At 45.1% G+C, this 24,547-nt stretch overlaps 1 protein-coding gene across 2 annotated transcripts in view; it reads left to right on the top strand.

Annotated features, from left to right (window-relative positions):
* LOC144139040 (uncharacterized) overlaps positions 1-24,547 on the top strand; it is a 97,949-nt gene that overhangs the window by 54,945 nt on the left and 18,457 nt on the right. For both annotated transcript variants that reach the window (XM_077671529.1, XM_077671530.1), the window contains exons 6-9: positions 8,694-8,793; positions 11,791-11,936; positions 24,098-24,145; positions 24,264-24,302. In XM_077671529.1, the coding sequence (XP_077527655.1) occupies positions 8,694-8,793; positions 11,791-11,936; positions 24,098-24,145; positions 24,264-24,302 (333 nt within the window). The remainder of the gene's footprint in view (positions 1-8,693; positions 8,794-11,790; positions 11,937-24,097; positions 24,146-24,263; positions 24,303-24,547) is intronic.

Genomic DNA, 24,547 nt, shown 5'->3' with positions numbered 1-24,547 from the left:
CACAGTACACCGCGCTATGCAAGTTTTGTCCACAGCTAGGTACCCTCCAGCATATAATTGTGGAATGCGCTCACAACCCAGCCCTACCACCCCTCTCCACCTGTTCATTTCCTGAGCTGTGGCAGACGCTGTTGACCAGCTGTCAACCGGAGGGCCAGACTCTCCTGGTGACAAGGGCCACGACGGCGAGGGCAACGCACGGATTCCCGGACTAGGGTTCCACTCTCACATTTGAGCTCATTAAATGTTTTCTCTCTCTCTCTCTCTCCCAACCCAACGGGCAGTCTTCGTCCATCTGCTGCACTACCTGGAGACGAGCGGCCTCACGCAGGGGCGGCAGCCCGGAGTGCAGTGACTGACTTATGTGCCCGGACTGACAGCTTTCTAGGAGTGACAGCTCCCTTTGTACCTTTCTTTCTCTCTCTCACTCTGTCTCTCTGCGATGTATCCTGTCACTCTCCCTCTACTTTCCTTCCCCTGGACTGGGTTGTATGCAGGTGGGCCCCCTACCGAGCTCAAAATTATCCCCAGTGCATTTCGTTTCCCTTTCCTCTCCCGCAAACCACAACCAACACCACCATCGCCAGTCCGTGCTGTCCCAGCTCGGCGTATTCCCCTCCTCAAATAGTACGTATTTCTTTGTGGCTTAAGGAAACTACAAAATAAGCATCGAAACGGCCTAATCGATGATAAGGCACCTGTGAACAATGCGCGCTCCCCACCATGTGTTCCTGATAAAGATTATGTTTCCAGATTATATTTGAACGATAGCCAGGAGTAGTATCATTAAAAAGGACACATCTTGCCCAAGACACCGAACGAATGCGTCAGGCTAGGCAGGGCCCAGCATTTGCCACCAGAGAAGTGAAGCATCGTGTCAGTAGATAAGGTATTAGAGTATCGCCACTGAGGCGCACTAGTAAGCAACGGCTGTCTATTTGGCGTGTATGAGTTTGAGATATTGCCGCATCTGCGGTCTCGCCGATAACTTCGACCGGGTCGCTTGTTAACAACACTACCGAAAATGCAGCAAACAGCGTCTTTGGACATTCCTGTGCTGCTGAAATGCTTCTGGACGCGCTATCTTTCATTCGCAATCGGAACGACGTCAGTCGCGCGCAGCCGCAGAGCATGAAGGACAAGCTAGGCCTACCAGAGTTGGCCGGCAATAACGCATAAACAACAAAAAAAACGACGTGCAATGTAAACAAATGTTACGTAACATGAACTGACGAATTAGCATGGCGGCTACACGGAACAATTGGAGGAAAGGGTGCCGATGCTCTGAATCCTTATCTGATGCCACTATAGCCCAGCGTAAAGGACAAGCCCGCCGAGACAACGAGAAACATTTCACACACTCGTTCATCACCGTTTGTACAGCTTAACAACAACTTCGAGGCACACCCAATTTCACAGGTCGGGACGGCGACAATTTGTTCCAGCTACGCTATTAATTCGAAGCAGGCACTTGACAAGCGTGCGGTAACCTGTGGAAGGAAGGGAGGCAGGAACTGTACAAAAAAGGCAGGGAGGTTTACCAGGCTTCCTGAATCAAGCAGGCGGCGATACGGGAAATGAAAGTGAAAGAAAGAACCGCGGTACATATTAAAAGAGAAAAGAATAAGAAGAAAATTAGAAAAACGCGAGGTGTGGCCATGGCAACTACAAATGCAGTACAAAGCCCGCGCACACAACAAGAAAATGCACAAAACTAAGACGGCACACTGATCAAATTGACGAGTTAAGGATGCTGCAGTGTAGTTATGCCCCTATAATCGTTCAGATAGGCCCGCGTCCTTCAATAAACGAAGTAAGGCTGTTGTAGCCTTTTGGGCCTGTGACGGACAGCGCCTATGACACAAAATTGTCTGTGCTGTAAAGGGGGTGGTCCTCGAGTCGGCGAAGTGTGATGGAGAGCTGTTGCCTCAGCGCTATTAACCGGTCACAATGGCACATAAGGTGTTCAATCGTCTCTTTGGTGACGCACTCATCCCAATCAGGGCTGTTGCCCATTCCAATGATGTAGGAGTAAGCACTGGTGAAGGCAACGCCTAGCCCCAGGCGACAAATTAGGGTGACGTCCGAGCATGGTACGTTAGATGGTACGTGGCGCTGCAAATCCTGGTCAAGTGAGTAAAGACGAGCGTTCAAGAGCTCTGGTGTGTTCCACTTAGGGAGAGTAATTTGGCGGGCAAAAGCCCGCAGCGACCTTGCTGCATCACTGCGTGGTAGAGGGAGGTAGGTCAATCTGTTACCTTCATATGAGCGATGAGCCGCTCTATCCGCATGTTCTTTTCCAGTAATGCCGCAGTTGCGTGGGAGCCACTGGAGAGCAATATCATGCCCATACCTGACTTTTGCGTCATATAAGCACCGGATTGCAGCCACAAGCTGTCGTACGGGCCACGGTGGAGGGCAGACTGGCTGTACTGAAGAGCGGGCCTCGAGTCGCAGAGCACAACCCAGTTTTCTGGCGATTCCCGCTAGATGAATAGAAGGGCCTTCCGAATGGCTGTCAATTCAGAAGCGGTTGACGTCGTCGAATTGGGAGGCTTTAAAATGAATGTCGGTTGACTTTTGTGGTATTATAACAGCATGCACCGGCAGCACTGGCGTGGCTACCAATCTATCCGTCTAGACATGGACCCGGTCTTTGTAGGCCTCATGTAGAAAGAGCATGGAAGGCTGTTGAAGTCCACTAGGTGGAAGGTCCGCTTTCTTTTTATTCCCGGGAGGATTACGTACAGTTGTGGCTGCAACAGGAACCAATGCGGGGACGAGGGCCATGCGGCGCATCCGGATAACAGATCCCCATAACAGGCACACCATGCAACAGCGGCCACCTTACATGGAGTTGCGTGCCTGTACAAGCAAACTACAAAAACTGCAGAAAGAACCAATATACTCTTAACTTTTCGGAAACTGATACTAACGCTGTACCGATACACTCTGAGTGACACCCTGCAACTTCGTGCAAAATAAAATATTTAGGCGTTTACTCGAGTTCAATTTACGTTTTCTCTCAGTCACCTATCCGCTTCACCGTGGGCTCTTCTTTCAAGAACCTATTCAAATGCAAATATTACATTCGATAAAAACAAGATACACATTTTTAGCTCGCAGACACAAAGGTACTGTGACATCGTGCAAATATTAGGAAGTGATTGTTTAAATATAAAAAATTCATAAGTGATGTACACCGCACAACTTAAGGCACAATGCCACCTCCATCGTCAAAAGACATCAGTGGTCATACAAAAATAAATATGTGGAAGAAAATTACTCACAATCCGAAGCCTCCTTTGTGTGTTAGAATTTAGAACATGAGCTTCTCAAAGCCAGCGGTGCTTCTGTCCTTACGGCATATTTCCGTTGTTGTGGCTCAGGCCCCTGAATATACACTGCTCTGGGCAGTCGCCACCCTGGGAAAAAGCCACCGTGGACGCAATGGACAGGCTTTAGTTGTAACCAATGTCGGAAATGGCCATCGGAGGTTTGTTACTGTCACTACTGCCGTCTGCCTGTGACAGGGCTAGTGACCGTCGTGCCTTCACGTTTAGGGTAAAATTTGGAACTGGCTCGGCAAGCCGCAGCGCAACCTCCCTGTCGACCCGCTGTTCTCCAGTTTCCTAGGTTAGGGAAATATGCCGCCGAAAAACATTGCCTAATCGCGGAGGTAAAAATGACTGTCGCAACACCCCTTTCTGAACGGGACACGCTGGGTGCGCAATCTGAGACCATACAACATCCCATACCAACAACACCCTCTCAAGCTCGACAGAAACGTGAAAAAGAAAAAAATGAAGGGGTGCCGTGTGGAAGAGGGTCATACTTTGCTGTTCGCCACATTACAAAGACCCTCTGTCCGCGCACAACATTCATCCAGCTAAACCACATTTCACCCATTAAGTAGCCGCATCGCATTATTCAGTTACATTGCGGGAGTCGAATTTCTGCCCATGACTGCTCGATCTCCCTCTCTTTAGGACAAGGAGTGGTAGTGGTCTACCACCACCGTTTGCACGTTATTCTGCTAACACATACAAAGATCGTCTGCTACCTTTTGGGCCATCATCGTGCCAGTCTTCACCCATCAATGGCCGGTTGTCCCTCTTTTTTCGTCTCGAGTTCGTGCGGACCACTTCTTGCTTCTCCGGCCATACCGTGACGAATCAATCTGCTCTGCTGAGAACGACTCGGCCGGCCAAATATTGTCCGTGTGGCGACATTTCACACATGAAGGGACAGAACGCACGCCTTTGCCGTCCTGTGCGCTTAGCTTACGCGTAGTCGTCATCGCTTTCGGCACTGTACCGCTCCGCAATCATCCTGACTCAGGCGCTTCGTTTTGTGCATGCACCATGCGTGGTGCAGAATTTAGTCGTGAAGGTTTTTATTAGCGGCACTCTCGAAGGATATGCAGCTTTATTCACAGAAGATGTATGTACCAGGCATAAAAGGCAGCAGGGCGCTAGTCGGAAAAATTCCGGAGGGGGGGGGGGTGGCTGAAGCCCGGTCAGCCCCCCCCCCCTTGGCTACGCCACTGCACTGCAATGAGTCTTTTCTTCAGGAATGAAATTTGAGGAGTCCATGATAGATCCCGATCCACAATAACTCCTAGAAACCGGTGACTTGTGAAATAGAGAATATGGTGTGCATTTAAAGAAACAGCACTGCGACATTTTTTTGCGGGTAAAAGCAACCAGTGCACATTTTTTTGGAGATATTTCCAGGCCTTATTGACGCAGGAGCAAGCATGTGAGTGTTGCAGCTTTGTGAAGTGGAGCCCGAATCTGAGGACGTGAAACGCCTGATGGTCAAATGCAAATGTCATCAGCCTAGATGGGGAGGTGCATGTTGGTGGTAATGCGTCAATAAGTCCTATTAACGTGAGGTTCAATAATGTAGGGCTAAGTACACTGCGTTGTGGGACGCCACAAGAAACAAAGTTCTGTGAAGTCGGGCCATCCGAAGCCCCAAAGAAAAATTATCTTCTTGATAGAAATCTTTGCATCCATCTAAATGTCCATTCACCGACTTCCGCATCTTGTAGGCCGTCCGGACTTGCATCATGTATTACATTATCGTATGCTTCTTTTATATCGAGAAACAATGCGGCTGACAAAAGTTTGAATAATTCGTTGTGCTGACCCGATGTCACAAGGTCAATTATGTTGTCGATGGATGAACGTCCGCGTCAGAATCCCGCCATAGTGTGTGGGCAAATTTTATGGTACTCGAGGTACCACTCAAAATGACCCAAAACCATCTTTCCCAATAATTTTCCAATGCAGCTTGCAAGGGCTATAGGACTTGCCTGGTATAAGGACCTGGTACTTGCCTGGTATAAGAGACTTGCCTGGTATAAGGACTGGGACCAGGCGGTTACCCTTCCAGTCCTCAGAGACCACACCATCTTGCCATGACTGGTCCAGCTGACAAAAAGAGTTTGATGGACTTCTTGACCGAGGTGATGCAGCGTTGCGTACGTCACTTCGTCGGGTTCTGGTGAAGATCCACTTCAGCACAGATCTAGCCCCACATCGAGTTCTATTAAAAATGGTGCGTCCATGGAGGAGACGTGTGATAGGGGGACGAGGCCTATGTCCCCTTGGCTGGTCGAAGCTGGGCCATTGGCAATTCTTAAGCAAACGTCCTCCTCTCCGTCGACCTCCCGGCGTTACTGATGAGGCGCAAAGTACTGAGAGGCCGGCGTTGCTGTATCGTTGCTCAAAGGCCTCTGACAGTGTTCCAGGTGTGAGATAAAGGTTTCCGACGACCCCGTTTCTCGCAGAACGATTTCCATCGCTGTGCTTGCACCTGTAGGATACGAGGTTGATTTTTTTCTGTGTGCGTCTGGCCTCACGAAGGTCATGAACAGACTTTGTGCGCATGTATCTTCGTTCTGAACGACGACGAATACCTCTGAGATGTTCTTGCACTTCGTCAAAGTCTGTAAGCTTGGGATGCACCCGAAAAAAAACGCATGGAATCCTGCGGAGTGCTGGTTACGGCAATTTCGAAAGTCGAGGATAGCCCTTCACGGCAGATATCTTCCATGAGAGATTTAAACCTTTCGTCTATTCATCAGGAGATTTTTCCTCGGAGAAAACCATCAAGGGGCTCCATCCTCAGGCATGCTGGAAAGTGGTCACGTCCACGGGTTTCCATGTATGTGAACCATTGTATGCTGTCTGAGACTTCTCCAACAAAAACCAAATCCACACAGGTACCTTACGCCGTTTCGCGAAGAAATATTGAGCTTCCATCGTTGACACAGCAAAGCTCATGACGGGGCGCCTTAAAGATCAGCATTCGACCTCTTGGATCATTTCTGTGGCTGCCCCAAAGAATATGATGTCCATTAAAGTCCCCCATAAGGATCCAGGGTACAGAGGTGTCTTTGGTGATTTTGTCTAATCTGTTGCAATCGAGGCGTCCCGAAGGAGACAAATAAAGCCATATGAGTGTGAACGAGGCACGTTTCCGCTTCATGTAAAACAAAAATACTGATTGGTGTCATGAGATTTCACAGAACAGAGAACATATGTCACCTCCCCTTGGACGAAAATCAAAACTTTCCTGGAAGCCACAGTTGATGGGACAAATGCTTCATATCCAGAAAGCCTCAACGCGTCAGTGGCTCCCGGTTCTCAAATGACGACGATAGAGGAATTATAACTGTTTAAAGTCTGAAAACGAGGCTTAAGGCCTCTTGCATTGTATTGGAGTATAGTGGCGCATCTGACTTCACCCAGAAACGATCTTAAATTAGAGACCGTGATGCTCCGAAGGGACATTAAGCTGGGATAAGAGCGTCGCAGTAAACCCCAACATGACAGGTTCCCGGTTCCGCATGGTCTTCAAAATTGCTTTCAAGAAGCTTGGACTCATCGAAGCAAGGTAGGAGCGGAGGGCTGTAAGAATGGCTCATACAGCTTTTGAATAGTCGTATACCTAGACTTGCCAGTAATGAGCACGACGCTCCTTGAAGACGTTGACGTACTGATAGCGCCCGCGTTGTACTGCAGGAGTGGTGCAGACATTGCGTGGCTGTGGTTGTTCGACGCTGGCCGCAGTTTACGTACTTTTTGACGCCTTTGTTGAAGTAGGTGCAAGTAGGACCGGAAAGCTATTGCTGTCTTGTAGCGGTGGAGGGAATTTAGGTCCCTCGGTGAATGTCCTCGTCCTGTGTAGTACGCTAACGCGAAGCAGACACCCCCTAAAACTTGCAAGGTGATCGCCGCCACAGTTGGCACATGCAAAGTTTGCCGTAAATTGCTAGAAGTCATGCGGGCCGCCACGCCACTTACCGCGCTGATCTCCTTTGCAGAATATGGAGACGTGCCCAAAACGTTGACACTTGAAGCAACCTGAAAGGGACTCCGTGTAATCGGCCGTTGCGGGCCTTGTAAACCCAAGGTTGATCGGTCTGCGGTGCCTTTTTATAGCGGTGTTCTCTAAGGAGGACCTCGGTAATGCATGCGGAGAAAAGCTCCTTGAAAAGGCAGGCGTTCCTGTCGAAATTATTGCGAAAATGGTAAATTACCACAGAAAAAAGAGACAAAATACCATGCACCTGATACGCAGGCTTGTTCAGAAGGAAACATGCCTGTAAAAACTTGGTGGATCGCCATACTTTAGGTCCGGCCAGTATCTCGGTCTGCGCATTCTATTCAACTCTAAAAAAGCTCACATATCAAATGGTCACCGATATTGTGAGGCTGATAGTCTGAGGTGGAATGCCGCAGCATTCAGGCTCCTTTATTCGGAACCGAGGCGGGAGACAGCAATATGGAGACCGAGCCTCGTTGCTGCTGAAAATCAGCTGAAGAGAAGGTTGTGTAAGTGACGATGTGGATGTGTATGTACAGAAGATGATGCGGTACCTGCAAGGTACTGGTGATGATGGCTGCTACTGACGGCAACAAACACCCTCTAGGAGGAAAATACACTCAAACCCAGCTCAAAATATCTTGTTTCAAGTTTTCGAACATCATCTGGGATAACAAGGACAATACACAGCAGACCCAGCCTGCCCTTCCAATATAGTTTTGAGCGGTACCAACCAGGCGAATCTGTGGCTGATCCAGAGAGCCTGTTTAGGGGTAGTCTGTTCAGGCTCTTCCAAGAAGTGGTTTTGCCAGTACTACAATAAGTGTTGGGAGGGTTTATGAGGAATTCTAGGAAGACGGTCCTACCTTCCCCCTTTCCTGGTTAGGTCTTTCATGAACAGATGTCTAAATTAGAATTGATCCCAACAATAAGCCGTACAAAAGTTTCACGATTGAGGTATATAGTGTGCTCTTGAAGACTTTCTTGTAACGAAACAGACCCGGAGGCTCTCAAATGACATTTATATAGCGACTGTTTTAAGTTTTTCTTCAAATGATCCAAACCGGACCATTTAAAGGTGAATTGCGAGGTCTTCTTATTCAACTATTCGCAGAGAAGAGAAAAATCACGGAAGACATTTGTTAAATGCCCGTATTTACAGCCTTACGCTCCTCCAGCGGGAAGGTTGTAGGCCTTGGCAAATACCGCCTTATAAGACACTGTGCCGACGTAAGCTAAAGAGCTCCTTGAACAAACAGATGCAGATGAGATGATTGAGGATGCATGACTATTCTGATGTGTGGCGGGGATTATTGGTCAACTATGCTAATAATTTGTATTTTCTTCTCTTTCAGTGCTTGCAAAGATCAGGAGGAATGTTCAGATTGTTTTTCCTTTTCATGGAAGGTTTTAAGGACATTGTGATGTATTTCTCGCATTTTCTCCCTCGGGGCTGTAAGTTGTTCAGTTGACAACATTGATTTTAATTTCATTATAACTGTCAGCATTGAATCACATGACAAACCCGTGAGCAAGGTTTCAGTCAAGCCAGGTGTTATTACTTGATTAAAGTGAGCAATGGTAATGATAAAGGCGATAAATGATTTTATTGCCCGTAAAGTCACCTCGTACATGGCGGGTCAACACTAGCGCAGGAGGAGGCTCCTCGGGGTTTACGCGGCAGCAAGTTTTACGTACGTTATACTGGAAGAAGAGAAAGAGAAAGAAAAAAGCACAAAATAGCTAAACATAGGGAGCAAAACCGGGCCTAGCGAAAACGTGGGAAGGAGCTCGAAAAACGAAAAAAAAATATTTAGTCAGTGTTATAAAAGCTACTTGATAAAAACTAGTTGACATCTTGTTTAGGTGATGGAAGTGATGGAATAAATATTGGTAAGCATAGAAATAAGAACCGTGTTTACACGATCGCTTCAGGCCACGCAGGCACACGTTATTTATATTTAAAGTGTTCACTGCACCTTTGCCACAGGGGCTTTTCCAGGCAGCAATTACGTGTACACTAAAATAAAATAACTAAATTGCATGTATTAGAGCATTAATTACGCCGAAATAATAAAATCTCAATCCAGTGTCTTTTTATAGGCATTTTTATAGGCTGCGGCATCCTCTCTTGAGCACTTTGGGTGTCAACGCCGGGCTGATATACTGAAGGCGCCACAGCTCTTCTCGCGAATCACTCCTTCGCACGTGACAGCTTTCACCTTGAGTGGCACTGCTTTAATTTTTTATTTATGTCTGCTCACTAGTCTAGTAGCATAGCTTCCTGTTTATGTGTTCATTAATTGTATTACGGTTTGAGTGCCTACTTTTTATCCCTAGGTGGTCGCGGATGCCGTAAACATTAATTTGCAAGAGCGCGCAGTGCAGCACACCACCGCTCTGTGATTGACGCCCAACGTTAGCGAGTATTTATTTGCGTTCCAGTTAACGTTTATTGTTCTGTCGCGCTTGCGTCATTTAACAAAAACGGATGGATTGAATACAAAGTAAAGCGGTGCACGCTGCTACACTGCTGGTGAAGATAATTCAACACAGTGGAGTTCTCTATCAATGAAAGGTTTGGCTTGTGAAAAAAAGCTAAACAAGCAGCATAGTTTCAGCCTGCTAGCTAATGCAAACAGAGTTATCTGTTATACTACTGTCGGGTGTGAAACTTGTATTTTGAGACCATAAAAAATTGCGGCAATTCATGCATAAGGCCTGAATGCTCAGAACGGCGGTGACGGAGAGCCGGCTGTAGGCGAGCAGAAGTGTCGACACAGCAGACAGATGATTGAGCTTGCGAATAACTTGTGCGCGACTCATGAAGGAACGCAGTGCGACGTGGGTGGTGCGTAAACGCTTGATCTTGCAGTTTTCCGTAAATCATGCAGTTATTTGCTCAGCTGGTACGCAAGTTTGTTGCCCAGAGGTGGTTTTTTTGGCTGTGGTGATTTGCTAGAATGGCACCAATTCCTACATTACAATTTTCCTGCATTTTTGAGATTGACGTTTGCATAACTAAGAAGACGTGAAGGCCGGGCTAGTTGAAAATGGTTCATGACTGGAATTACGCACACACACACACACACACACACACACACACACACACACACACACACACACACACACACACACACACACACACACACACACACACACACACACACACACACAAAACACGTGACCAGTATAGACAGCGTTGTGCGTTGTGTGTGTTCTCTTCTCTGGCACCGCTTTTGTGCAGTTACAATCATGTATGCAAACGGGTTGCCTATATCATACGGACACTTGCGTTGCACTAATTTGGTGCCTTTCTGGTCAACCTATTTGGCTAGTGGTCATCAAGAAATAAATGGATTGCAGTGTAGCTCAAAACTGAACATATTATTATGGGACAAATATGTGAATGAATAGTTGTGGCCGTGAGGCGGGATATTTGTTAAAAATGATGACAAGCGCCTATAAAATTCATTAGGCGCCTAACGATACTTGTGCTACAATAGTGGGGTTTAGGGCAAACTTTAACCGTCACTTTAGCCTACCGGATTCACTTTTCCAGAGGTTTGGGAGGGAGCTTTGGAAACACTAAAAAAGAATTGTGGTGAACCAGGCGTTTTAATTCGGTTTCTTAGGTCTTGCTACTGGAGCGTGGCTGCGCCCGTCAATGTTGTCGTATAAGCGAAGCGCGTGCTTCCTTCTTGTTTTGTATACCGTACGGGCATTCCTGTTTTCATGGGAACAGAGTATTGCCCTGGAATCATTATCCTCGATTATTCTAGGTAATTTATAAATATTGTCGACCTAAATCGATGTCATTGGAAGCGAGGGCACAGCAGATAAATTCGTGGAATGCATATTCCATGGCCTTCGACTCGCCCACGCTTCGTCTCTGCATGTCACATTATTGATTCTTTCTTCGCCGCTTCCGTTTGCTTTACGTTTTTTGCGAACCCCAAGTTTGCTATTGTAAACGTTCGTCTTTACGAAAAAACTTTCCTTCCGTTGACACTGCATGACAGTGTTAAGATTCCTGCGAGGCGTGGAATCACAGTTTAAAAGCGCTTCTTCATTTGTGCATACTATTTGCTTGATCACACCAATATTGCCTTACGCCGTAAAAACTCATGCAGAGAGCGGAAACTGTTGTGAATAAGGAGTCAAGTAATGAACAAGCGCCAAGGTACCATATATCAGGCTGTTTAAACTTGTGGCTGTATAGTCATTTCGTAGCATGAAAAAACTCTAGCCTTTTGGGGAAGTTACTTACAATACCAAAATTGTGACTGAAACAGCCATAAAAATACCAGATGTCTCGACTGTTATGCAAAGCGCCTCTACATTATGACGTAGTCGGCTTGACACGCAGTTGTGCAGATAAGCTCTAAGGTTAGTTTTCTGCTGCTTGAAGGCGGGAATTTCAAAAGGATTGTCATTGTTTTCAACCTCTAGATGTCCGCATGATGCAAGGACTTGCAGTGTTTATGGAAGAGATATTCCAACGAGCATTTCTTCAACTGGGGATGCACGGTCGGGCCCCAGAAGGATGTAAAAAAACCGTTAATATTAGCCTTCCCGGAAAAGTGGATATGACACGGGTAAGTTTTATTTATTTAATTTATTTACTGTGCAAAATAGTGTATTTTAGTTATTCAACGTTGCAAATAAATGTAAATTTATTATTTCTTGTTTAAACGGGAAAGTTTGACCCCCACCTTAATTGCAGCGATATGTCTATAAAGTTCTCACGCAAGGCAGTGTGTCGTCTCGTTCACGTTTATTCGCAGAAAAGCTGAAGTATACGCGATATGGATCTGTCTCTGTAGGGGGGGGGGGGGGTGTCAGAGTAGCATTGCGCGGGCTACAGCCTGAATTGTTTCGGCCTGGCAGTGCGGTCATGCTTGTTGGCGGTCCGTCACTGCAGCAGTAGCCGCGGTATACAGGTGACGACAATGGTGATTGCTAGTTCTTGAGATTTTACCGATGACAGGGTTTTGATAGAGGCGGCAGTGGTAGCCAGTCCTCTTTAGATGAGGCTTACTGCCAATGCGAACGCTGGCTAGGAGGGATATGCCATTGTGTCTTCGAAGACGACGTAATCATCATGACTGTACTGCCGCGAGTGGCCCTCGCGAGAGACTTATGTCGTCTACTGTGTTAAATGATGACCATGCGGGATAGAAATGCTGTCAAAGTGCACTCGTTTGGCTGGGATGATGCGGTGCACAACGATTGCGGTGTATGGGCTACGGGGTCTTGAAATTATTGCTAGCCACCTAGTTTTACGGGCGGGCCGTGTTCTTGTAGGGCTATTATTTCGGGGCGGGGTTGGTCGGACGAGGCAGTTAGCATTTGTAAGTTGGGGCGTTTCTGTTGGAGGACGTGACAATTTCACTGCCAGACTAAGAATTCTTTATGGGAAGGGGGAATCTGTGGTAGGGGTGTGTAATACTAGGGCTACCGGAACGTTGATGGTGGTAATTATTCGCTGGAGGTAGCTATGAATTTCCGCAATAATTGCCTCTATGGTTCCCTGCATGGCCGCCTGATTGCTAAGCAAGGATTGATGGATTTGTGTACTCCGCTTTCTGTTCTTTTAGGGTGTGTTCTATTCTCCTGAGACGTGCCTCTAGCTGCTGAGGTGGCTGGTGCTGAAGTTTATCTTGGGAAATAGAGCAGGCTTTAGGTTTTGTGGTGGAAAAGTTGAGTTCTCCTGCTCGGGAGGGGGTAGCGGAGTGCAATTGATTTTTTAGCCAAAGGTTTTGCGCTTAAGAGCAGCGTTTTCCTCTCTTAGAGATTTGATTTCAGTGCGAATGGTCTGCAGCTCTTTAAGTACGTCTGCTATGGAGGTATCTATAGGAGGGTGGGCTTTGGAAGCATGTTGGAGGTAGGAGCTGGGAGGGGCGCTTGAGCTGCTCACCTTCTGGGGCGGCGAGCCAGGCGATGACTTGAGGAGTTGGCGCTGGGGTTCAGAGAGAGTCCTGCTGCCTGTTGACTTGTGCAATGCGGACTTGCGGTCCTAGAGAAAGTGTAAAAAAACATGCCCTCCGGGTAGGATCCGAACCCGCGACCTTTATAATGCTTGTTTGGTGCGCTCGCCACCACTTCGGTATCATCGAGGCCGTGGTCGCCTCGACTTTCTCGGGAAATTATGTTAAGTTAATTGTTTCCTGCCATTGGGGTGGTAGCTAGCACCACTCCAGCTACTAGGGGTAAAGGGGGCCTTCTTTCTAACCCCCGGGCGTGACTCGACCGACTACGGCATGTCGAGAGCAGTCGACCAGTGTTAAACCCTCTTAAAATACCTATGGCACCGAATATTATCACAATTCTTCCCATTTGACTACTAAATTCTCATGCGAGCATTCTCAAAACGATGTCAACTTCCTGGGTTCTACCGTCACTCTAAACCAAGGTAAACTAAAACCCCACGTTTTAGTAAACCAACAGACAGGCAGCAGTACCCAGATCATAAAAGCTACCGCCCGAGACACTCTAAACAAAGGATATTTGTAATACAAGACACCAGACTATGACAGTGACTACGTGAAGTATCTAGGTGAACTCAAGTCCACCCTTATCAGCAGAAACCACCCCAAAAGCTCTCTTGATCAGGCGTACCAACGTGCATGTAATCTCAAAACGGACGACGTGTTGATAAAAAAAAGCGTCAAAACGAAAGCGCCAGGTTGCCTGCCCTAATAACTAAATTCTCAAACACCCTCCGTAAAGGTAAACAATATCCTGGGGGAATACTAGCCCATTAAACTAGAAATGACCAACTTAAGAAGACGGTCTCGGAAGCACCAAGAGTCACCTACCTGAGAAATAGGAATCTAAAAGATATTTAGGTGCACCATAAAATAGAACCTTCAAGACAACCAACCATAACCACCATTGTCCAGCCCGCATGCAAGACTTGCAGGCAACTGCAAGGCACCTCCAGCAACTACGTTCACAAGAATAATTTCACTTTTGCGTTCACTTCAATTAACATTGTATTTATGTCAGCAGCCGCATTGTATCAAAAGCAGTATATAGAGAAATAATTCAACCTATGAGCTTATGTCTGAACGGTCACCGGGAAGATACTCTTAACAGAGCCTCTAAAGCTGTCCTGCCAGCATTTCAACAAACCAGGCCACAGTTTTGATGACCTTAAGTTGCATATACTTGCGTCAAACATTAAGTCTCCTAGGAACAGGAAATAGAGAACTTTATTTCATTCACAAATTGAAGTCCCTAGAACCTGCTGGAATTAATGCTTCTACAGGCAACTTAGAATCTTTGCGATATTCATCGGGAATATATCATTAGGCATTCACTTGCGAGTACCTTTATCCGAACATTATGGCCCCGTTCGCAAGATCGGAATGTGAGCACCTGATTTCTTTTGCTTTCTTTCTTAAGATTCCAGTTTTGTACCAAAAGGCACCCCTCCAGCCATTGATCTGGAATTCAATTTTCCGCCTTTTTTTGAACCACTTTGTCGTGTGCCCCACACATGGTTCTAACTGTATGTTTTTGCTTTTTAGCTTCAGAACGGGCTTTCTCCAGCAATGGTGCCGTTTGTGAAACGTGATTTCAGTTGTTTTTTTCCTCAGCTTATTACTTGCTCCTTTTTTGACATCCATCTGACAGACAACTGCTGATAGCGACTAACCCTAAGACCTGTTTGGCTGGCGGAGTTCCAGAGAGCCTTGCTCTAGGTCTAATGGCGTGAAAAAAAAAAACCTTCTCACCCTCTCCTTTCATGAATCGACCAAACCTCACTTTCCTCTTACCATCTGATTGGATAAACATATTCATCCTTGCTCCCTCCTCACACTCTTCCCCTCACACTATTAAACCAATCTTACTCCTACACACTGCCATTCCCTCTCTATGTTACCGTTTCCCGACTGGGAACTACCCCTATATAAAGCCCTGCCAGCAAGGTGAGTGTTGCCCTGACAAAGGCAAGTCTCTGCTGAAACCCCCACGCACACACACACACACACACACACACACACACACACACACACATGTATATATATGTATATATGATTTGGAAATGAGGGGCTGGTTAGGAAATACAGAAAGAAATGCTGGCAGTCTACAACGCCAAAGAGGGCATAGGGGAATGGTTAGACTATTTTTTGACGGTTAGTGAAGTTATATTTTTATTAATTTAAGTAGAAAGAAAGGAAGAAAGAAAGAGAGAAAGAAAGAAAAACACGCGCCCAGAGTGGGGACCGAACCCACGCCTGTCGATTAGATCTCGAATGCCTTACCAATTCGGCTATCTGGGCGACTGTGTTTTCCTTCACTTTCTGGGGTATTTATATTTACTACAACTCTATCTGACGCTTGATGGTGGGAGCCAGCGCCACTCTGACTACACGGGGAGAAGGGGACCTCCTTTTCGAACCCCGGGGCGTGACTCGAACGTCTACAGCCTGTCATGAGCGGGTAACTGGCGGGAAACCCTCTTATGCTACCTTGCTGTAGACGGCGTTGTAATGCTGACGTTGTAGACTGCCAGCATTTCTTTCGGTATATATATACATATTAGTTGGCGTATTCATGGGAGGTTGTGGCCGTTACTACACCAGGGTGGCGAATCCTGCTCTGGTGAGGGAGTCCATTACCGGCAATGGTCGCCGGGGTCAGGCCGCACCCCAAGCCCCCTTGTTCAATTCCATCAATACGCGGATTTTTTTTTTCAATCCGTTGGGAATTGTCCGGCACCGGGATTCGAACCACGGTCCTTCTGCACGCGAGACGGGTGTTCTACCTCTACGCCATCGCTGCATATATATATATATATATATATATATATATATATATATATATATATATGCATGTAACTTTATCATGTAACTTTACTCTGATGAAGGCAAGTCCCGTTGCCGCTACGTAAGTAAACATTGTTTGTGATTGTTCTTGCTGTGTATCCGACTCTTTACTTATACTATTTCTGCGCGCTTTGTGAGTTTATCTTTCTCTAGATTTATATATATGGTACTGAAGTCACGATGGGAAAGCAAGAAGGTGAGAACTAAGGAGGGGCTCGTTTCCTGCTAGTTTGTGGACCTGTTTCTGGCGGCAGGCGCCTGGTAGCGCAGCCTGCAGGGTTGGAGAGTTTCAAAAATACAGAAAATATGCAAAGAACCAGAGGAAATTGACTGGTGAGGAGAAAAGGGTGGGAGAGCCCAGAGGTGATTACGGATGCCTAGTGCAAGCGTTAAAATACAGACACGCACAGAAAAAAGACAAAAAAGAAAGCGAAGGAAGCAAGAAGTGATTGAGATAAGCGGGAGGGGCGCAGAAAGCGCAGGGGGGAATGCGGGGATGAAAGAGGTTCGAAGAAATGCCTAAGCGACACGTTGTTTCACATGGCGTGAAATTGCGGAAATGTTTTCCTGTGTAAAACGTGGCAGCCGTCCACGAGGCGTCCACGAGGTCATGCAATGCAAGGACAATACAATGCAAAGTAACGCTAATTTAAGCTTGATCACATAAATACCGAAAAATAAATGGACATAAGGCTACAAACACATAGAAAAAAGGAGATATACAGTGCCACATGAAGGTTTTGAAGAGCATTCACGCAAGATCATATTTCTTAACATACCCGCATACAGACACACAGAATAAAATATAAACAGAACATCACCACAAAAGAGACAAGCGGTTTTATCTACCCGAAAGCAATTGTTCAGTGCAAGAGGACACAAAATAATAATCATACGAATAAAAAAAGTATGAAAAGATATAGAGCAAGAGGTACTATAGTAACCCCGGTCTTTGAAAAAGACCGGTCCCCGGTCGTTTCGTAGGAATAAATAATGTTAAGTTTTTCAGTTTGACTTCTCTATCGTATATATATATATATATATATATAACACAGAAATAAGGGTTGGCAGTCGAGAAAACCTGGGAAAGCAAAGGGGAGGATGTGGTAGATCAATGATCTACCACATCCTCCCCTTTGCTTTCCCAGGTTTTCTCGACTGCCAACCCTTATTTCTGTGTTATTTTCAACGAGCCCCTCATTTCCTATTCTGATTCGCTACATGCATAGCGAGGGCCTCTGTTCTGGCAGTCTTGTTGCCAAAGGGAGCTTAAGAGGGTTCAAAGCTGGTCGACCACTCTGGACATGTCGTAGACACTCGAGTCACGACCCGGGGGTTAAAAAGAAGGTCCCCTTCACCCCGATTAGTCCGAATGGCGCTGGCTACCACCCCCAAGCACAGGAAACAAACATACCTAACATAAATACCCCAGAAAGTGAATGGGAAAATCGCCCCGCCGGTAGCGTAGTGGTTATCGCACCAGACCGGTATTCTGGAGGTCGTGGGTTCGGATCCCACCTGGCGGGCATTTTTTCTTCACTTTCTTTCTTTCTTTCCAAATTCTTAATCTGTTTCAATGATCTACCACATCCTCCCCTTTGCTTTCCCAGGTTTTCTCGACTGCCAACCCTTATTTCTGTGTTATTTTCAACGAGCCCCTCATTTCCTATTCTGATTCGCTATATATATATATATATATATATATATATATATATATTGTTTGTGTTTGTGTTCTACATTGTTCTTGTTTGTATTTGTTTTTCTTGTTCCTTTTTTTTGTTTATCTAGTTATTCTCCCCCTTTTCTACCTTTTCAGTTGACCTGATGCTTGCAGATAGCTTCTGCTAAGGACTCCTCTGACCGCCTGTTCTGCTCCTGGCGTTTCTGAGAACATTTCAGTAGGCCGCGCGGCGGGGCAACAAACACCCTCGCATCCTTTCTCTCCAAATTTCGCGGAATATCCACGTCCGGTTGACTTCCCTCTTACCGACTTCGCGGCTCAAACGGAACAACCTTCCTTCCCCCTCAATATCTCCCCCCTATACTCCCAAACCGAACCACTTCCTCAATTCCACTTCCTTCTCTCCTCTTATCTGGGGACCTACCCCTATATAAAGCGTGCTTTGCCCTGACGAAGGCAAGTCTCTTTGCTGAAACGTTGGCAACAATCGTGGTTTCTACATTGTTCGAAGTTATATATATATATATATATATATATATATATATATATATATATATATATATATATATATATATATATATATATATATATATATATATATATATATATATATATATATATATATATATATATATATATATATATATATATATAGATATATATATATATATATATATATATGTAATGTATATATATATATGTAATGTATATATACATATATATATATATATATATATATATATATATATATATATATATATATACATTCGCACGCGAAGTTCGCGAATCATATCTCATATTTAAGTTCAAAACCGCATCCTCTGGGCTGAACGAAGGCGTGGGCGCGTTGACATGTTTGCCACAATAATTACTCGCCTTTCTTCCGTTCGCTTCTAGCGTGACCAATCCTCTTTTTAGGCATACCAGCGCCGGCTTTATCCCTCCAGGTTCACTCAATTAGCCTCTTAGCGCCGGCTTAGCCACATAGCGCCGGCTTCACGTGACACATTCCTAAGACGAAAAGCGAAGGCGCGCTGACGCGTGCTCCCCAGTTCCTTATCTCGTTCTGTCGCTTTCACCCCGCTTCTTCTGTTGATACATTCCTAAGACGAAAAGCGATGACGTGCTGACGCGCGTTCCCCACTTCCTTATCTCGTTCTGCCGCCTTTACTCCTTTCTCTTCCCCGCCCCCGCTTCTTCTGTTAATTCCTATGAGGAGAGGCGCCAATTTACCTCCTTCCTAGACGCCCCTTTGCATTTTTCTTTTCTCTTTGTTGTACCACTTGCCAATAACTACTTTTAAACAGGGCGCATTGTAGCGCACCTCATCTCCCAAAAAAGAGGGAGGGCAGTGCATTCCCTCTCATGTGTATGTCTTGCGTTTTTTCTTGTTTTGCTGAATGATGACGTATGATTTCTTTCAAAGAGGGCGCACTGTAGCGCAACTCCCTCCTCTCTCCACACGCACCTTTAAAAGCGTTCTGCAGTGTACTGTAAATGTTACTCCGATGAAGACTGGACCACCAGTCGAAACGTTAGTAAACATGTTTGTTTTTGTTTTTTGAGACTTGCGTCAGACTCTACTTTTTGATATATATATATATATATACATATATATATATATATATATATATATATATATGTGTATAGGGGGCAGTACAACAGTGAAGATGGTAGAGAACACAAGAGAAGAAAAACTTCGAGCAAGGTAAAAGCACAATTGTTGCCAACGTTTCAGCAAAGAGACTTGCTTTCGTGAGGGCAATCTCTCGCTTCTGTGGGGACTTTATGGATTTTGGGGAGGAGGTAGAAACGTCTTGCTTGCTTGTTCGTCGGTCTCATGAAGTTTAGTTCTGTTGTGGTGATTGAGTCTGTGGCCAGAAAATCTGTGAGAGTGCGAAGGATCGTGTGACTGTATTTGTTGCTAGGATCATTGTCTAAAAGCTGGTAGTGACCATGGTTTTTAAGCTGCCTATAGGCCTCATCTTTATATTTTTCCATTGGTAAGATGACAACGTTACCTCCTTTGCCTGCAGGTTTAATGATTATGTCCGTTCTGGCTGCTAGGTTATTTAGAGTGACTTCTTCTGAGGGGTTCAAGTTCTTGCGTTTATTTGATTTCTTGGTTGAGACTAATATTTATTTTGATACTGATTTTATATGCAAATCGAGTTCTGGAGATTCTTCGGCAACTGGAGTCCAAGTGCTTGGTGCACGGAGTGCGTGGTCATTGATTTCACTATTGTCTTGCTTATCGGAGAAGAATTCCTTCAGCCTCATTCTGCGGGAAAATTCGGTGAGATTCTTGTATAACTCGTAATTATTCACGTGGTTGTTGGTAGGGCAGAAAGTGAGGCATTGTTCGAGGATGAATTTTTGGGTTGTCGATATTGTTTCTGAAATATCTATAACATTGCTGTTACACGTGACGGGGGAGGCGGATACAACATTCTGTTCGGGAACAGGTGTCATGTTGCTGTTACTCCTACTGCGGGAGCTACATTCTGCATTTTGGTTATTGGTGGGAGAGAAAAATTCCACCGTAGCAGATTCTGATGTGTCTGCGGGGGCCATTAGATGATTTAGAGCCACGTCTTCGGGCTTAGCGAGGACAGGAGGTTCAATGGTGCAATGTGTGTCTGGCAAAAGGAGGTGGTCACGTTGAAATTTATTTCTTTGTTTCTTGCACAGCTCGTCTTCCTTACGGTTTCTAAAGGCATCAAGACCAATTTTTGTCTTCCTCAGTGAGTGGAATGATTTCAATCTGCTCATTTAAACCACTAAGTTGTTTGGCACAGTGCTCTCTGAGAATTTCTAGAAGGGAAAGCGATGCACGCTTCAAAGTGTCCTGCCATTTAGCTTCTAGTTAAGGGGGGAGCACTCCAAGGGAACCAATAGCTTTAAGGCGGAGGCATTTTGGGATTTTTTCTGGTTTGGAGGTAAGATGAATAGGTGTTCAAGTGAAATATGTAGTGTGTTTGTTTGCCGGCACGTTTTCGAACCCTAAGGAAAGCGTGGGTTTTGAGGGGCAAGGCGTGTGGTCCGCTCGGTGCAGGTCATTTTCGTTTGTTCTGAGTGCACCTACGGGGTATATATATATATATATATATGTATATATATATATATATATATATATATATATATATATATATATATATATATATATATATATATATATATATATATATATATATATATATATATATATACATAAATATATTGCGCCTGTTGTCCCAGAGTGTGGACTGAATACTACGCGAAATTGGCCAAGTGGCCGAAGTATGTTTTGTGAGAGTGTGCCACTTCTGTCCCATGGAGACATCGTCATAGTTTAGAGCCCTATATACTAAGAAACTCCTCTATGAATCACAAAAATTGTAGGCAGCAACTTCTTGATATCATTGTGGCCAGTGTGCGATTTTCATCCTGGGGTACACTGTAACTCCTCTCGTGCTGCAGCGCATACACACGAGGAAAGAGTTGCTGAAAGGACAGTGTAAAGCCCAGCACAAGAGAAATCTATACAAACTCGCCAAACCCCTACGTTACACAGTCTGTCTAGCCATATCGGCCAGTAGACAGCTGATCAACAGCCCCAACAACCGTTGATTCAGATTGCTCGTTCGCACGCAGTTGCAATATAAATGTTCATGGCGCATTCTGAACCCGTTGCCTTCCATTTTGACCAAACAAACTATTCATCTTGGGTGTTTTTATGAGTTCCTGACGGCGTTTAAATTGTACGCAGTTTCAGATGATTGGAAAACTTTGAGCATTTAATTGCGGCAAGGGCAGCAATTTATTTATTTATTTTTGATACTGTCCGTCTCATACAAGACCAAAGCAGAAGGGCGTCATTTTGTGAATACAGAATACACCGTTTGCAGATTTATATTTTACGGGTTATATTTTCTGCGACGATATCTGACAGGGCACAGAGGGTGGGGACAGAAATGCCTTACGTGGCCTCGAGGGTTTTACAGAATTCCGTAGCTACATTTTGAAAAATGGCGTTAATTACAGACAAACGGTGAACAGTTGGTACGTAGGTACAGGCGACATATAAGACAGTACTACTTATCAAGCAGACAATACAACGCTAGTTGCACGCAAGCAGAAAAGAATAGGCAATAATGCACCCCAATAAACACACACGCCTGTAACGTAGAACCAGTTGTTGCCACAGCAAAACTAAATGCGTTTACTTACAAGTCTGTACGGGAACATTTATACACCGAAAATAACCGCCTGGAAAACGGTAATACGGCTCACCTAAAGGGAAAAAGATAAGAATGGAATATTATTAACATGAACATGGCGCATTGTAAATGTTCAGTTCCTCGAAACCTGTTGTGAATATATGTAGGCTTTATGAATGCCGTCTTAAGCTTGGGATAGTTATTTCAATATTATTTTTCTCGTTCCCTCTCAAGGCTGGAAGCTTCTCAAAAATGATATTCACGCAGAAAGTATGTGAGCGTGTCGAATGTCACGCTGGTCGAAGCTTGCCGAGCTGGGTGATGGGCATCGGTGAAAAAGCACAATACCAGGAATTCGTCTGTAACGGCGGTTTTTGCGTGGTTGGAGTGTAGCTATAATAAAAGGTGCGGAAACGTGAAAGTCCCTCGGAATAGAAATTAGCGTAACTGCAAAACAGCACTTCAATTTTTGATAATGATTGACTATTGCACACAGAAGAAAATACGAGTGTGGAAATATAGTATTCATTGTTTTTGTTTGTCGCCAGTATGGCGTACCGAGCGAAGTGAACTGTGGGGCTGAACACATTAACCTTTACAATGTGGGAGAAATGAGTACACCGCATAGAGATGATGTGATTGCAAACACCCCTTCTTTAGTCGGGGCAAACATTACGCGTCCGAGTTAGTGGTGAAATCACATTTTTTTAAAGCAAAGCTTGACTACTTTTATGCAGCGCTTTCGCGGCGGGTGCGCCATTTCACCTTTTGACCGGAGACACACCCCCAGAGATACACCTCTCGAATAGCATCGTGTGATTCGCCGGGCACGCTCTCTGCTCTGCGCACAAGAGCGGCGACCGCTGCCGCGGTTTCGGCCCATCAGTTGATCGGCAGCTGACATCCCCTGCAGACTTTCATGCATGCGCCGATGGGTCGTCTCGGGCAACGTGACTCGTCTCGCGCCCGGCGAAAAGGAACGGCGCGTTCGCCGGGCGTCATCCTGTGAGCGTTGCACGGCACCGAACAGGTTTATGCAGGGGTCGGCAATACAGCTACATCAAACCAAGCGAAACCAAGACTCAACCAGACTGCATATCCAAGGTTAGCTGAGCTAGGCCGCAGCCATTTTCTTGCATACTGGATGAGGGCAGCACTGGTTTTCATGGTACTCGCCACACGCGTGATGGCGCTCATAGCGTATTCCGCCAGTCACTAAACAGTTCAGATGAGAAAAATAGTGTACCTAGTAATTGCACGCTACATAAAAGTATGTTATAAATACATAATTAAAAGTTGCACTAAAAAAATTACTATATGGAATTTTCTTTCAGTCAGTGAAAGTAAAATATTCCGAGGAAACCATGGAAATAATGAATGTAATGAAATTCCCTGTCGTAAAGAAAACTTTGTGCGTTAGGTGCTGCGCTAGGCAATGTGCTACCGACCATAGGAATGATGAGTTTATAACCGTGTGTGGAGGAGTGTAACGCTATTTCGTAGTATGTTGCAGATCTCCAGGTGGTATTGCGTAATCCTTAACCTCCCCTCGTAAAACCCAACTTTTATCTACGAAACGTGTACTATTGGAATATTTTTGGGCTGGTTTGCTGCGAAAATGGCAAATGAGTAGGGATAAGCACTCAGTAGACGCCCACTTACACATACAAATGGCTTATAGACATTTTTCACGCGCGTAATTGCTGATGAGCAGGAGAAATCATCTAACAAGGGTCAAGTGCCACGAGGCGCATACCTGCGTCACACCTAAGTTGATTTCTATCTTTCGCACTCGATCGTTCTCCAAAGAACATAGTCCTTTTAAAAACGTGCTCGAAAAGCACTAAGGCAACCATAAAAATACCGTTCCTTACCAACAAATAATTTAATGGGAAATCTCATTGGTACATGTGCGAAAAATACAAATTCCAAGTTTTTTTCGTGCAGCACTGTGCTAATAGCCCAGATGGTATTTGTTAACTACATATTTAGGGTGTAGGGAGGGCATATAACTGTGGTGACTTCTTTTTTATTCCTTGCAGTGTGTTAGATTTTTGCAAGCGTTCTGCAATCCCCATCACTCACGTGATGTAAGTAACAGCAAAACTCCACAACAGGCCTTGTTTCCTCAAAATACCCAATTACCAACATTTAAAAAATCTTTGGGTTGTGATCTACAAACTTACTTTTTATTTGTTGCGTGTGCAGATGCGGATGAAGTTGCACTTGTTTTTCTCCGGCGTCGCGGTAAGTATAAGATTTGTGCTAAACATCTTACACAATAATCGATACAAGCAACGATAATGTACGCTTCGTTGTGAGCTGGCAATAAGTTAAAGGCTTACGTTTGATTAGGTGCCACGGTTTAAAATGACTGATGCATGACTTCGAATAACACAAAATATAATAATATATGACAACAAACTTCGACATTTCTGTGGTTTAATAAGTCATCTTGCTTGGTTTTTAAAAATTATTATGCCTTGCTTTTT

This window comes from Haemaphysalis longicornis, unplaced genomic scaffold, assembly GCF_048455015.1.
Source record: "Haemaphysalis longicornis isolate Haplotype H1 unplaced genomic scaffold, Haemaphysalis longicornis Haplotype H1 scaffold_5, whole genome shotgun sequence".
NCBI classification, from domain to species: domain Eukaryota; kingdom Metazoa; phylum Arthropoda; class Arachnida; order Ixodida; family Ixodidae; genus Haemaphysalis; species Haemaphysalis longicornis.
This window is presented reverse-complemented; position numbering and strand designations above follow the sequence as displayed.